The sequence below is a fragment of the Erinaceus europaeus genome, chromosome 12, assembly GCF_950295315.1.
Source record: "Erinaceus europaeus chromosome 12, mEriEur2.1, whole genome shotgun sequence".
Lineage (NCBI taxonomy): Eukaryota > Metazoa > Chordata > Mammalia > Eulipotyphla > Erinaceidae > Erinaceus > Erinaceus europaeus.
The window spans coordinates 9669222-9684830 of NC_080173.1; the positions used below are offsets into that span (position 1 = coordinate 9669222).

General features: G+C 47.0%; 1 protein-coding gene and 1 non-coding gene across 12 annotated transcripts in view; one reads left to right on the forward strand and one right to left on the reverse strand.

The window, feature by feature from the left end:
• SLC39A11 (solute carrier family 39 member 11) overlaps positions 1-15609 on the reverse strand; it is a 373844-nt gene that overhangs the window by 302197 nt on the left and 56038 nt on the right. For 9 of the 11 annotated variants that reach the window (XM_060202664.1, XM_060202662.1, XM_060202661.1 and 6 more), the window contains one exon: positions 6349-6507. The exons of the other annotated variants lie outside the window; for them this stretch is intronic. In XM_060202664.1, the coding sequence (XP_060058647.1) occupies positions 6349-6507 (159 nt within the window). The remainder of the gene's footprint in view (positions 1-6348; positions 6508-15609) is intronic. 11 annotated transcript variants of the gene reach the window in all.
• Positions 10122-10228, forward strand: LOC132542205 (U6 spliceosomal RNA). Its single transcript, XR_009553312.1, has one exon. It is a non-coding gene; the product is annotated as a U6 spliceosomal RNA (small nuclear RNA).

The following is a 15609-nucleotide window of genomic DNA, read 5'->3' on the forward strand; positions in this document are numbered from 1 at the left end:
CAACCACAATAATATCTACAACAATAAAACAAGGGCAACAAAAGGGAATAAATATTAATTTAAAAAAATGGAGCTTCAGGACACAGCTCCTACCCTCCTCCTGCACCTTCCATTTCTCCCCATGAGCAGAAAAGCATCACTGGGGGCCAGGTGGTGGCGCACCCGGTCAAGCACACAGAGTCCTAAGTGAGAGAAAGGACGCGGCTCCCCACCTGCAGGGGGGTCGCTTGACAGGCAGTGAAGCAGGTCTGCAGGTGTCTGTCTTCCTCTCTCCCCCTCTATTTGCCCTTCCCCCTCAGTTTCTCTCTGCCCTAGCCAATTAGAAATAAAAAAAGGAAAAAATTACCTCCAGGAGCAGTGGATTCATAGTGCTAGCTCTGAGCCCCAGCAATAACCCCGGGGGAAGGAAGGAAGGAAGGAAGGAAGGAAGGAAGGAAGGAAGGAAGGAAGGAAGGAAGGAAGGAAGGAAGGAAGGAAAGGGAAGGGAAGGGAAGGGAAGGAAGGGAAGGAGGGAGGAAGGAATGAAGAAAAGAGAAAGAAAGAGAGGAAGGAAGGAAGGAAGGAAGGAAGGAAGGAAAGAAGGAGAGATGACATCAGTGATTTAAAGTAAAAGTAACGGCTTCCCATCTACCACCATCCCTTACTTCATATAGAAGCAAAAGAGAAAATATCATGATGATGTCAGTGTCTCCAAAGCGCTGTTTGGTGCCCATTCTGATGGGGGGGGGGGGTCAGGGGGCTAGAGGCTGGGACTGGCCAGGCAGCACCCTCCCAGCTCCCTCCCCCTGACCAGGCAGATGACACCTTCCTTGCCAGCATTTTCCCCCCACAGCTCTTTATCCCCGTCATTAAGACACCATTTGGCAAAGCTTGTGTGAATCCCTGTCAGTTTATTTCCCATTAACAGCTACTGCATGAGCCTCCCCTGCTTCCCTCCCAGATAAATAAATGAGAAGAAATTGCCAGAGCAGAGAGTGAGCGAGCGAGCTAGCGAGAGATGTGAGGTCTCTGAAGTTAACAAAGCCGCCAAGGTTTCAATCTGACAGGCCGCTATGAGTTTGCTGAGCAATCTTTTGCTTTGGCTCCAGAAGGGAAACAAATAAATCCCACAGACGGATGGGAGGAAGAGACTGGAGTTAGAGATCAGAGTTAGGAGCTAACCTTTCCTCCCTACCAACTCTGTCCACTCGGCCCTGGATCCATAACTATCAGGGAAGGGGGAGTGGCTGGCCTCAGCAGCTTTGGAACCTGGGCTTGTAGGGGCTCAATCTGGATCTCAAGGGGGTTGGGCGGTGGCATATTCAATTGAGTGTACATATTACCAAACACAAGGACCTGGGTTCAAACCCCAGCGCTCTGGGAGTATGGATCGACCTGCCAACGCCCATGTTCAGCAGGGAAGCAATTACAGAAGCCAGACCTTCCTTCCACCTTCTGCATCCCACAATGACCCTGGGTCCATGCTCCCAGAGGGTTCAAGAGTCGAAAGGCTATCGGGAGAGGGGATGGGATGCAGAGTTCTGGTGGTGAGAACTGTACCCCTCTTTATTCTATGGTCTTGTCAGTGTTTCCATTTTATAAATAAATAAAAATTAAAAAAAAAAACTGCCCTCCCCTGAGGGAGAGAAGCCTCACAGACGTAGAGCAATTCCACGAGTGTCTCTCTCTTTACCTCCCCTCTCCCCAACTCTTCTTCTCCTCTCAATTTGTCTATCAAAAAGAAGAAGGAGGAGGAGGAGGAGGAGGAGGAGGAGGAGGAGGAGGAGGAGGAGGAGAAGGAGGAGAAGGAGAAGGAGAAGGAGAAGGAGAAGGAGAAGGAGAAGGAGAAGAAGAAGAAGAAGAAGAAGAAGAAGAAGAAGAAGAAGAATGAGGCGGCGGCTTCCAGGAGTGGTAGAGTCATCATGTCAGCACCAAGCTCCAATGGTAACCCTGACGGCAATTAAAAATAAATAAATAGGGGCCAGGTGTTGGTGCACCTGGTAAGCGTACATGTTACAAGGACTCAGGTTCAAGCCCCTAGTCCCCCACCAGTAGGAAGAAAGCTTCACAAGTGGTGAAGCAGTGCTGCAGGTGTCTCTCTGTCTCTCTATCATCCCCTTTCCTCTCGATTCCTGGCTGTCTCTATCCAATACATAAATAAAGGTAATTTAAATAAGTATTAAAAATACAAATAAATAAAACCCTGGAGCTCAAGTCTGGACTTCTATGTTGACTCAGAAAATATACAGAAATTTCCTCTCAACCCATGAAGTTCCAAGCACCATCCCAGAGGACAGGGAAAAAAAAAAAAGATCCTGGGGGGTATTCTGCAGGCAGCCACCCCCCACCCACACACACATACCTCCTGTGTCCTTTATCCCCACGTCTGTACTACAGAATAAAAAGTGTCAATCAGAGCTGCCGTCAAAGCCTTTGGCTCTCACCACCCCACCATGTTCCTGAACCATCTGTTCAGCAGTGGGGGCTTTGTCATGGGTTGGAATGAAGCAATTGGAAAATTGCTCCAGCAGAATCTGCCCACAGAGCTTTCCACAGCCTCCAAAGCCATCGACGTACACATGGCCAGGGCTCCGGGCATTCAGAAAGCAAATCCGAGCCCCTAGAAGACTCTATCTTCCCTGTCTGTGCTCCATTAATGCCAGACAAAGACGTGGCCTCAAGATCAAAGCCCATTAACCCAGACACCAGGGTACAGCTTCTGCAGACTCAAGCCTCTGCCCTCTGTGGAGCTGGCAAGCCAATTACCAGTGGAGCCCAGGGAAGCCTCTAGCCTGCCTCATGGGGATGGTCACAGATCACTTCCAGGCACTGCTCTTAGGGCACCATCTGTACCCAGTAACTGTAGTGATTCCAAATAGTTCTTCTCTATTTATAAGACCTTTCGACACAAATTCCCCTTCTCACATCAACAGTGAGAATGGTTTTCTTTTGAAATGCCCTAGAACAGACGCTTACTGTCAGGCTAGTCTTGCCATCGATTAGTGAGGTTCTGGGGATTTGTGGCTAAATTGTGCCCTTCCCCTTCTCCTCCTATGTATTCCTCCTCTGCTCCCCAGCCACGGCTCATTTTCTGTGCAGTCTATCCAAGACTTTGCCCCTGGGAGCGTCTCTGTACTCAAAGCGGATCTTAGATAAAACATGAGCAAAAAAAGAAAAAAGAAATACTGCAGCTCGCTCCAAATTGGCCAGTGACTATTTACACTGCCCAGAGAACACCCCTACCTTCAGACAGCTGCTCAAATACCTGACACCTTCCCTCGCCACCCCCAGTACCAGTGAGCTGTGACTGGCTGTGATTACGAAGGCCTGCTATTGTTTCACAGGCAGGACAGAATGAATCCTGACATGGGGAGTACAGAGATGTACAGAGGGCCCAGCCCCATCTGCTGCTGGGGAGGGAGGCCACTGGCTCAAGGTCTTCCTTCCAATGGCAACTGGAAGACATCCCAGCACAAGCTCACACGTCACTAGGGCCGATCTGAGCACAGACATGGCAGCCCACACTGGGGCACTTCTTAGTTACCAACACGCAGTATTGATCTTACAGGATCCCACAGCAGTGAAGCCTTGGATGCAGGAGGCAGAAACCGACATGGCCATTCAGTGAAAGACTAGTCCTCTATCCAAGATGGTTCTCAGCTCGCCAATCGGAGCCAGCGTTCAGGTCGAAGCTGATCTCCTGGTGTGACCTTGGGTACTTAGTTATCCCCCAGCTAAGTACCCTGAAGTTCTTATCTTTGCTTCTCTTATCTCAGGTTGGGAACTTACAGCAAGAAAGACAGGGAGACACAACAAGACAACAAATAACCCCATCCAAAAATGGGGGGAGGACTTGGACAGAATATTCACCACAGAAGAGATCCAAAAGGCTGAGAAACACATGAAAAAAATGCTCCAAGTCTCTGATTGTCAGAGAAATGCAAATCAAGACAACAATGAGATATCACTTCACTCCTGTGAGAATGTCATACATCAGAAAAGGTAACAGCAGCAAATGCTGGAGAGGGTGTGGGGTCAAAGGAACCCTCCTGCACTGCTGGTGGGAATGTCAGTTGGTCCAACCTCTGTGGAGAACAGTCTGGAGAACTCTCAGAAGGCTAGAAATGGACCTACCCTATGACCCTGCAATTCCTCTCCTGGGGATATATCCTAAGAAACCCAACACACCCATCCAAAAAGATCTGTGTACACATATGTTCTTGGCAGCACAATTTGTAATAGCCAAAACCTGGAAGCAACCCAGGTGCCCAACAACAGATGAGTGGCTGAGCAAGTTGTGGTCTAGATACACAATGGAATACTACTCAGCTGTAAAAAAAAATGGTGACTTCACCATTTTCAGCCCATCTTGGATGGACCTTGAAAAGATGACGTTGAGTGAAATAAGTCAGAAACAGAAGGATGAATATGGGATGATCTCACTCTCAGGCAGAAGTTGAAAAACAAGATCAGAAAAAAAAACACAAGTAGAACCTGAAATGGAATTGGGGAGGGTAGGTGGGGAGAATACAGGTCCAAGAAGGATTCAGAGGACCTAGTGGGGGTTGTATTGTTATGTGGGAAACTGGGGAATGTTATGCATGTACAAACTATTGTACTTACTGTTGAATGTAAAACATTAATTCCCCAATAGAAAAAATAAATAAAAGTGGTGAAAAAAAAGAAGCCAAGGAGACAGAAAGAGAATGTGAGGGCACGTAGGACTACGCACTAGGCACAAGGACCTGCGCAAGGATCCAGGTTTGAGCACCCTGGCTGCCCACCTGCAAGGGGGAAGCATTTCAAAGTGCTAAAGCAGGTCTGCAGGTGTCTATCTTTCTCTCTCCTCCTCTATGTCCGCTTCCCCTCTCAATTTCTCTCTGTCTTACCCAATAGAAATGGTAAAAAATGGCCGCAGAAGCAGTGGATTCGTGGTGTTGGCACCAAGCCCCAGCGGTAACCCTGAAGGCCAGAGAGAAGCAGAGAGAGAGAATGAGACTGTCAGGTCAGGCTGCCTCAGGAGTGCACATTCAGATGGCTCTAGGATGCTAGCTCGCCAGAAGAAATGGACTCTGACACTTGTCTTGTCTCTTTCTAGATGAGCAGAGACTGTGGGCACCTGCTCTGGCCTCACAGAGAGCTTCTGCCCACCTCTAGGATTCATGGGCATGCCTATGTCTGATAGGATGGCATGCTCTTGCAGCAGGTCCTCATCGGCATCAGTTCTGTGTGCAGAATGCCCATTTTTAGCCGAAAGCACAAGGGATGATCCCATGGCCTGACCTAGACTTTCTCCCTTCAGTGGTCACATCTGTACCATCCCTCTCTGTAAGGAAATGCAAGCTCACTCCTCAGATCCAACCACCAGCCCTTTTCAGAAGAGAGACAGAGAGAGAAAAAGGAGGAGGAGGAGGAGAAAGAGGAAGAAGGGGAAGAAGAAGAAGAGGAAGAAGGAGAAGGAGGAGAAGGAGAAGAAGAAGGAGAAGAAGAAGAAGAAGAAGAAGAAGAAGAAGAAGAAGAAGAAGAAGAAGAAGAAGAAGAAGAAGAAGAAGAAGAAGAAGGACGATCAAGGAGGAGGAAGAGGAGGGAGAAAGTCTAAAATCTCACTCCCGATCGGGTGTTCATAAGACTTTTCTGTGGGGTGGGAGAGATAGAGAAGTTCTGCAAAAGTCTTTCATGCCTGAAGCTCCGAGGTCCCAATCCCCCAGCACCATCATAAAACAGAGCTGAGCAGAGCTCTGGTCTTTATCTCTCTCTCTCTCTGTCTTTCTCTTGTATCTCTCTTTGATTGAAATAAAAATGCCAAAGACTTTGTTATTGCTACTTTGCAGCCCCCACCCACCCAAAGGGCGTTCATCTTGAGTTATAGGAAGGAAAGTTGGCACAGAGGTTCACATGAACAGTTCCTAGTAGAAATGAGCTCAAACCCAGAGCACCACCCTCACCACTTTACCTGGCTGTGAATGAGCCCTAGTGGACTCGGGGCCTGGCCGACAGTCCGACGCCATCACTGAGCACGTGTGCTATTGTGTCCCCAGCACCATCATAAGCTCTTCACAGTCAGGACCAAGAAGGTGCCCACTCCCCATCATGGCACAAAGACAGTGGGACATTTCTAATGATAGTTGACATTTTAAAATCAGAACTCAGCCAAATGTAGTGGAGGGGATAACTTGTCGTCTTCCCAAAAATCTGTTTCCTTTTAAGAAAGAAAATAGTCCTAACGTAATTCCTTTAGGTAGAAGCCCTCTGCTATCACTGGACACTTCGTGGAGACCCGGGGAGTAAGTCAGGCATGAACCCGGCTGAGTTAACGGTACAGGTGCAGACACATGCTGGCAGCGCAGACCAGAGCAGAGGCGTACTCACCAGGTGAGGCATGAGAAGGTCAGCCAGGTAGACGAAGGCAGCTCCAAGCGTGAAGCCAACAGCCACAGGAAAGAAGGCAAAGGGACCAAATCCTCCAGAGGACGTGGCCATCTCAACTGCAGGGGCCAGCAGAGACCAGTAGGAAGCTGCTAACATGACCTACAAAAGCAACGAGAGACACATCGTCAAGCCACCTATACAATCCAAGTGGGGACTGGTTCAACACAAGCCCACAATGCACACGTGGTTTTCCAACTGGAAAACCTCCCATCAGAATTCCTGAAAATAATGTTGCTCAGAACTCAGTTGGCGGGGGGGGGGGGGGGGGGGGGGATGGAGCTGACTTCAGGAGGATGGTTTAGTTTAGTTTTAGTTCATTGTTGTCCAATCTCTGATGTAGTGCTTCTTAACAAGGTGCCCTCTGGGGGGTGGGGGACATCTCGCAATGGTCTGGAGATATTTGGGGTTGTCCCATAGGAGAAGGGAACGAGGTGGTTGCAACTACGACCCAGAAAAAAAATAGGCCAGGGACTGGAAGGTAGCTCGCTAAGTGAAGTGCAAACTTTTCCCTGTGTGAAAAGCCAGGTTCAAGGCTACAGCACCACGTGGGAGCACTAAACACAGGGGATGCTTCACAAACAGTGGGCAGTGCTGTGGTGTCTCTCTAGTTCTCTGTCTCTGTCCCTCTCTGTTTCTGTTTTCCAGTTGACTCGAAAGACAGCTCCACCTGGTTAGTGCACCTGCTTTTCCTGCATGTGACGTCACCAGGTTCAAAGCTGGCCTCCCATAACAGCAGGGATAGCATTCTGGTGCTGTTGTGACTTCTTTCTGTTTCTCTCTCTCTCTCTTAGAAACAGAGGCAGGAAGACAGTGAAAGAGATCACAGCACTGAAGTTTCCCTCAATGCCATGGAGGCAAGTATCCAAGAGAGCTATCTTGCCAGCCCCTGTCTTTCTCTTTCTTTGTGAAACAGTTGGTCCAGAGTGGTAAAGTCCCAGTGGAGGGGGGGAATAAAAATAAAAATCTTCCATTAGAGGTGAAATCATGCAAGTATAAAGTCCCCGTGAAACCCTGGGCACATACATGCACACACAGATAGATGATAGATAGATAGGTGGATGGATGGATAGATAGATGGATGGATGGATAGATAGATAGATAGATAGATAGATAGATAGATAGATAGATAGATAGATAGATAGATAGATAGGTAGATATGTAGGTAGGTAGGTAGGTAGATAGATAGATAGGTGTTGATGGGAGTCGGGCAGTAGCACAACAGGTTAAGCGCAGGCGGTACAAAGTGCAAGGACCGGCGTTAAGGATCCCGGTTCAAGCCCCCAGCTCCCCACCTGCAGGGGTGTCGCTTCACAGATGGTGAAGCAGGTCTGAAGGTGTCTATCTTTCTCTCCCCCTCTCTGTCTTCCCCTCCTCTCTCTATTTCTCTCTGTCCTATCCAACGACAACATCAGAAACAACAACACCTACAACAATAAAACAAGGGCAACAAAAAGGAATAAACCAATATTTTTTAAAAAAATATAGATGTTTATAAGATCCTATAATGCACAGCCCCATACACACAGACAGATAATATAGACAAATGATAGATAGACAGACACAGACAGACAGACAGACATAGGAAGGCAGACAGACAGATAAATAAATGTTAGTAATATCCTATAATGCACAGCCCCTGTCATCAGAGAATTACCTGACCTAAAAAGTCAGTGGCACCACTCCAAAAACAACTTTGATCCATACTCTCAGTGGGGGAGAAGTGATAGGAGGGAGAAGATAAGAGGGCTCCGAACTCCAGCTCCATCAGGTCCCAGAGAGAGAGGAGAAAGCAGAGAGAGAGATTTGGATGTAGTAATAGGGTCAATTACTATTGGAGGGGAAGAGAGGATGGGACCTGGAAGAAAAAGAAAAATTATGTACAAATGTAGACAGTTATAGAGATGACAGTTAACCCGTGCCTGCAACCTTGGGAGAACCGCAGTGGTTTGCAATGGTGGGACATGGAATTCAGAACTCTGGGTGCAGGAAGAGTGTCGAATTATACCCTGTTGACATGTAATTTTGAAAAACAATATTAAATCACTAATAAAAAAATGTTATGTCAGCAGCTCTATTACAGTGGCCAGTTCTAACTGAATACTTAGCGGACAAGTTTTTCATTGTTTCATGAGCTCTATGCAGGGCACGACAGCTCAGGGGCCAGGGAGGTTGGTCAGCAATAGTGCATATGTCTTACATGCAGGAGGCCCTAGGTTCAATCCAAGGCACTTGTGTAAAAGATGGAGTGGGTACACAGACCTCTCTCACTCAGGTAAGTTCAGTAAGACAAAAGTATAAGACAGCTCTAATCATTACAGCTTTTCTCATGTGAAGATGAAATCCACCTCCCTCCCCCTCTCTACCTACTAGATTTGGATCTGCTTTCTGGAACATCACAGAATCTGTCTTCTCTCTGCGCTATGTGACAGCCTTTGAGATACAGGGATGCAGTCTGTGAGTCAATGCCACGTTGGGCTCATCGATATTCTTATCTCGGCAAAGGAAGGAAGGGGCTAATACTTATTGATCACTGACTATTTTCAGAGATCAAGACTCATATGTGACATCTTATTCTATCACCCCAATCACCCTGGAAAGTGGATGTTGTCTTCTGCTGCTATGTGTAGATCAAAGACATTGAATCTGAATGACCCGAGTTCATTAGCTCAAGGTCACATGGCCACAGAGCGGCAGATTCTGGGAGCCCAGCATGAGAAACCCCAATCACCTCAGAGAGGGGAGCAGTGAGAGGGGGGAGAGAAAGATGTCATGAGCCTCGAATCTCAGAGAAGTGCTGTGGCGTTTACTGAGTTACACACTCGCCCACTGTCACTCCTTGGATAGCTAGAGTACACCCACCACCCCTGGTAAGCAGATGACAGTCATCACTGACAGGCAAAATACTCTGAATGGGGTTCTAAAATTACTTAATTATGCCTTTCCTTAAAGAAAAAAAAATTCCACGTCATCCATCTCCAAAGTAACATTCAGAGCGACAGAACCAGGAATTACAAAGGCAACAATAAAGAGCAAAGCCCCACAGAAAATATGGCTTCCCTGCCGTCAGCCATCAGCCATCCACGCAGTCAACTGCTCCAGACTAGAGACCCCTAAGGACCACCTGAATCCCCGAGTGCCACCTATAGGAAATTATAGCCACCTCAGAGAGAATTTAACAACAACAACAACAAAAAAAAAAATGTTAGATAAATCAGAAAGAGAAGGATGAGTATGGGATGATCTCATTCAGAGACAGAAGTCGAAAAATGCTACTGTGATTCATCCTGGGCAGACGGCCTCACCAATATGTCCTGGAACCTCACTTCCCCAGAGCCCTACCCCACTTGGGAAAGATAGAAACAGGCTGGAGGTACAGATTGGCCTGTCAATGCCCATGTCCAGCACAGAAACAATTACAGAAGCCAGACCTTCCATTGCAAAAAGAATTGTGGTCCATACTCCCCTACGGATAAAGAATGGGAAGCTTTCAATAGAGGGGATAGGGCACACGAAACTCTAGTGGTAGGAATTGTATGAATTGTACCCCTCTTATTCCACAGTCTTGTTGACCATTATTGAATAACTAATAATTATTTAAAAAATAGTTTAAAAATAAGAAAACACAAAGCAGAACTTGGACTGGGTTTGGTGTATTCACCAAAGTAAAAGACTCTGGGGTCGGGGAAGGGTTTAGATGACAGAAGAGGACCTATGTGCTCGCTTCGGCAGCACATATACTAAAATTGGAACAATACAGAGAAGATTAGCATGGCCCCTGCGCAAGGATAACACACAAATTCATGAAGCGTTCCATATTTTTGTTCATAGCAGCACAATTCATAATAGCTAAAACCTGGAAGCAACCCAGGTGCCCAACAACAGATGAGTGGCTGAGAAAGCTGTGGTATATATACACAATGGAATACTATGCAGCTATCAAGAACAATGAACCCACTTTCTCTGACCCATCTTGGACAGAGCTAGAAGGAATTATGTTAAGTGAGCTAAGTCAGAAAGATAAAGATGAGTATGGGATGATCCCACTCATCAACAGAAGTTGAGTAAGAAGATCTGAAAGGGAAACTAAAAGCAGGACCTGACTAAACTGTAAGTAGGGCACCAAAGTAATAACCCTGAGGTGAGGGGTAGACATGCAGCTTCCTGGGACAGTGGGGGGGTGGGAGTGGATGGGAGGAATGGGTCACAGTCTTTTGGTGGTGGGAATGGTGTTTATGTACACTCCTAGTAAAGTGTAGTCATATAAATCACTAGATAATTAATATGAGAGGGGGAAAATTAATTGTATGTCTCGAAGTTTTAAAACACAGACTGAGTCTTTTTAATTTATAGGATGTGTATTTGATGTGTGGACTCTCTCAAAAGCCTAGACCAAGTAGATCAGAAGCAACCAATAGCACAGCTATATACAAGATACTGGGTACTATACAGCAAACCCTAACAAAAGGACTTTTCAAAGTTAACCCAATTACCAAATAATGAGATAACATTAACTTTCCATTGTCTTTTTGAACCCTAAGACAGCAGGGACCTCACATCTCCACTATAGAGCCCCTACTTCCCCCAGTCCTGGAACCCTTGGATAGGGCCCACTTTCCCGTATGCCTCTCCCAATCCAAACCAAATAATATTGCATCTATGGATCGCAACCTAACCAATGCAACGATTGCCACCTCAACATGCTTCAGCTCAGACTGTGTCCAGAGACTTCACGTGTGGAATGACAACCCTTCAGCTTCATTACTCGGGTGAGACCTTTCCTTACATAGTATTCTCTAATTCCATCCCAGGTGGTTCACTTTCTAACAAATACCCAAAACCTAGATATACACCAGTTTCTGTGAGAGAGAGCATATGTTTACATGTATCCGTAAACTACTGCAAAATATATACCTGAAAGCAGAAGTACACTAGAGTTTGCAGTGAGTACCCCCCTAACACTTCCTCTCCACTATTCCAACCTTTGGGTCCATGATTGCTCAACAATTTGGTTGGCTTTGTATGTTAACTCTCTTTTCAGTCACCAGGTTCCAGATGTCATCAGGATGCCGGCCAGGCTTCCCTGGACAGACGACCCCACCAATGTGCCCTGGAGCTCCGCTTCCCCAGAGACCCACCCTACTAGGGAAAGAGAGAGGCAGACTGGGAGTATGGACCGACCAGTCAACGTCCATGTTCAGCAGGGAAGCAATTACAGAAGCCAGACCTTCCACCTTCTGCAACCCACAACGACCCTGGGTCCATGCTCCCAGAGGGATAGAGAATGGGAAAGCTATCAGGGGAGGGGGTGGGATATGGAGATTGGGTGGTGGGAATTGTGTGGAGTTGTACCCCTCCTACCCTATGGATTTGTTAATTTATCCTTTCTTAAATTAAAAATAAATAAATAAAACAAAAGAAAGAAAGAAAGAGGACCTATTGGGGGTTGTATTGTTATGTGGAAAACTGGGAAATATTACCCATGTACAAACTACTGTATTTTACTGTTGACTGTAAACCATTAATCCCCCCTCCCAATAAAGAAAAAAGAAACAGACAAAAAAAAAATGTCATGACTCAGCTCCATGGGGGACCAACCAAGGGAGTTTGAGGGCAGCTTTTCTATGTCACTGTCTACCCCATTACTTTCTCCACTGTCTCTCTCTCTCGAGAACTCAACAGCCCTTCCAGCTGCCAGGCATGGCCAAGTCCCCAGTGAGGAGGGCTGACCAAAGGCACAGACTTGCCCAGCTGCTTCTCTCCTTGCAGGATTCACAGCCTTCCCAGAAATCCCACCACTCACTCCACCCTCCAGCCCCTCCCCACATCCCATCCTGCAGTGAAAGCCACACAGGTATCCTTGTCAGGATCACGTGGGGTACTTCCCCATCTCCTTCTGCCAAATCCTGTCCTGTCTGTCCTTCTGCACCACAGGGTGTGGCCTTGCTCTCTGCCCCTCACCCCAAGAAAGACTCTGGTTTCTCACAAACCACAGATGAGAAGTGAAGCCCAAGAGTAAGAGCTGCTCACAGGGAGTTTTGCCAGAACCTGGGAGCTTTGACATGGGAATACATTTGGATGATGCAGGTGGACATCTTCCTGGAGAATCACTAACCTTCATCCTTTCATTCAAATCCAGGAACAAATTGGGGGGTTCTTTCTTATTTAACAATATTTGTTAGCTTATCTATCTATCTATCCAGTGTCAGGGCCTCTCATAGGCAGGCTTTCACTATTCTTGGGCCAATTTTTTCATTCTTTTTATTTCAGAAAGAGTGAAAGAGGAGACAGTTTCCTCACTGCACGGCCCTCTCCTGTGGTGCCAGGGTTCAAGCACAGCAACCGGCACAGCAAGACGCCTAGCCTAGTGGAAGCACAGCCTCCAAGCCGCTATCTCGACTTGCTTCATCTCAGTTTCTTGCCAGCAAGCCAGCCTGCCTTATATGCTGGGACATGACCAAAGGACGACTTTACAATGGAGATGACCCCCACTTCACAAGCCCGAGGCCCCAGGTTCAATTCCTAGCACCACATCCTCTGGTATTCTCTCTCTCTCCCTCTCTCTCTCTCCCTCTCTCTCTCTCTCTCCCTCTCTCTCTCTCTCTCTCTCTCTCCCTCCCTCCCTCTTACTTTCCCTCCCTCGCTCTTTCTCTCTATCTCTCTCTCTCTCCAAATAAATACTTAAAGTGATGAAATGCATGCATATCTGAAACGGTACTAGGGTTCAAAGAAGAGTTAGTTAATGGCCATCCATGGTAGAGAAAATAGTGACGGGGCCAGGTGGTGGTGCACCTCGTTGAGTGGCTGAGTGTACATGTTACAGTGCGCAAGGACTCAGGTTCGAGCCCCTAGTCCCCATCTGCAGGGGAAAAGCTTTGCAAGCAGTAAAGCAGGGTTGCATCTGTCTCTCTGTCTCTCTCCCTCTCTATCACCCTCTTCCCTCTCAATTTCTGCTTGTATCTATCCAACAAATAAAAATATTTTTTTAATTAAAAAGAGGGGAGTCGGGCACAGTGAGTTAAGCACATGTGGCGCAAAGCTCAAGGATCAGCTTAAGGATCCAGGTTCAAGCCCCTGGCTCCCCACCTGCAAGGGATTCGCTTCACAGGCAGTGAAGCAGGTCTGCAGGTGTCTATCTTTCTCTCCTGCTCTCTGTCTTCCCCTCCTCTCTCCATTTCTCTCTGTCCTATCCAACAATAACGACATCGATAACAACAATGATAACTACAACAAAAATGAAAAACAACAAGGGCAACAAAAGGGAAATAAATAAATATATTTTAAAAATTAAAAAGAGAGAAAACAGTGACCTTCTCTCCCCACAAAGATGACTATTATTTTATTAGTTTTTTAATAATGGTGAACAAGACTGTAAGATAACAGGGTACAATGCCATATAGTTCCCACCACCAGAGTTCTGTGTCCCATCTTCTCCATTGGAAGCTTCCCTATTCTTCTTTTATTTTGTTTTGGTTTGTTTTGTTTTTTTTCTTTTATGTCTCCAGGGTTATTGCTGGGGCTCAGTGCCTGCACCATGAATCCACTGCTCCTGGAGGCCATTTCTTTCCCCCTTTTGTTGCCCTTGTTGTTGTAGCCTTGTTGTCGTTATTATTGCTTGTTGTTGATGTCGTTCGTTGTTGGACAGGACAGAGAGAAATGGAGAGAGGAGGGGAAGACAGAGAGGAGGAGAGAAAGACAGACACCTGCAGACCTGCTTCACCGCCTGTGAAGCGACTCCCCTGCAGGTGGGGAGCCAGGGGCTCAAACCAGGATCCTTATGCCAGCCGGTCCTTATGCTTTGCGCCACGTGCGCTTAGCCCGCTGCATTACTGCCCAACCCCCAGCTTCCCTATTCTTTCTCCCTCTCTGGGAGTATGCCTTCACTCAGCTTGCTCTGTCTCTGCCCCCAGCCCTCTCCCCCACCTCCCTCCAGGGTGGCCCTCTCTGCCATGCTGCATTCATGCTGGGACATGCCTGGCAGAGCAGTGCCACGAGCACCTCTGTAACTCAGCATCTCCAGTCTGAGGAGTCCCGGACACAGCAGCTGTTCACACTCTGCCTCAATGAGTTCGCTTTGAGCCTCGCTGGTGAAGGACAACGGGGGTGGACAGATCAGAAGAAACGCACGATCAGGAAGTGACTCAACCCACCCTCATGGTTCAGTCTCTTCCTTTAATTTTAAAACGATTTCTTACCTTCCCAGTGTTTTAATGATTTGCTTTCCAAATTAAGTACTAGCTAGGCTCACACCGAGAAAACCTTCACTCTTTTTGACAAACGCTGGCTGAGTAATTATTTGAAATGATGGAGTTTTTCTTGGTTGTGGAAAGAAGCTTGACACCGACTTTTTGGGGCTCCGGGGATCATACGCTGAGCCAAGGCAGCTGACTGATTCGTGCTCATTAGGAGTTTTAGAGGATTTAAGAGGCAACCTGGTGAAAATGCTTCTTTTAACAGGTGCAAAACTGAGACCCAACTAGACTCCATGGTTTTTGCCAAAATCCCGAGGAAAGAAAGGCCATCTAAAAATGACAGCACCAGGAGTCAGGCGGTAGCACAGCGGGTTAAGCTCAGGTGGGGCAAAGCTCAAGGACCGGCAGAAGGATCCCAGTTCGAGCCCCTAGCTCTCCACCTACAGGGGAGTCACTTCATAAGCGGTGAAGCAGGCCTGCAGGTGTCTATCTTTCTCTCCCCCTCTGTCTTCCTCTCCTCTCTCAACTTCTCTCTGTTCTATCCAACAATGACATCAATAACAACAATAAAACAAGAAGAGAAACAAAAGAAAATAAATAAATATTTTTTTTAAATGAGAACACCATTCCCAGGTCCAGTTCCTACTCTCTTGCCCCTCACTCACCACCCACCCAAAAATAACCCAGTCTCTTAAGAGCTTGCCAGCACCCCATGTCTAGTGGAGAAGTAATTACAGAGGCCAGACCTCCCACCTCCTGCACCCAATAGAGATTTTTGGTCCACAATCCCAGAAGGATAAAGACTAGGGAAGCTTCCAATGGAGGGGATGGGCTATGGAACTCTGGTAGTGGGAACTGTACAAATTGTACCCTTCTTATCCAATAATCTTGTTGATCATTATTAAATCACCAATAATTAAAAAAGAAGAGGTTGAAAAATAAGAAGACTCAAAGCAGAACTCGGACTGGGTTTGGTGTGTGGCACCAAAGTAAAGGACTCTGGGGGTGGGGG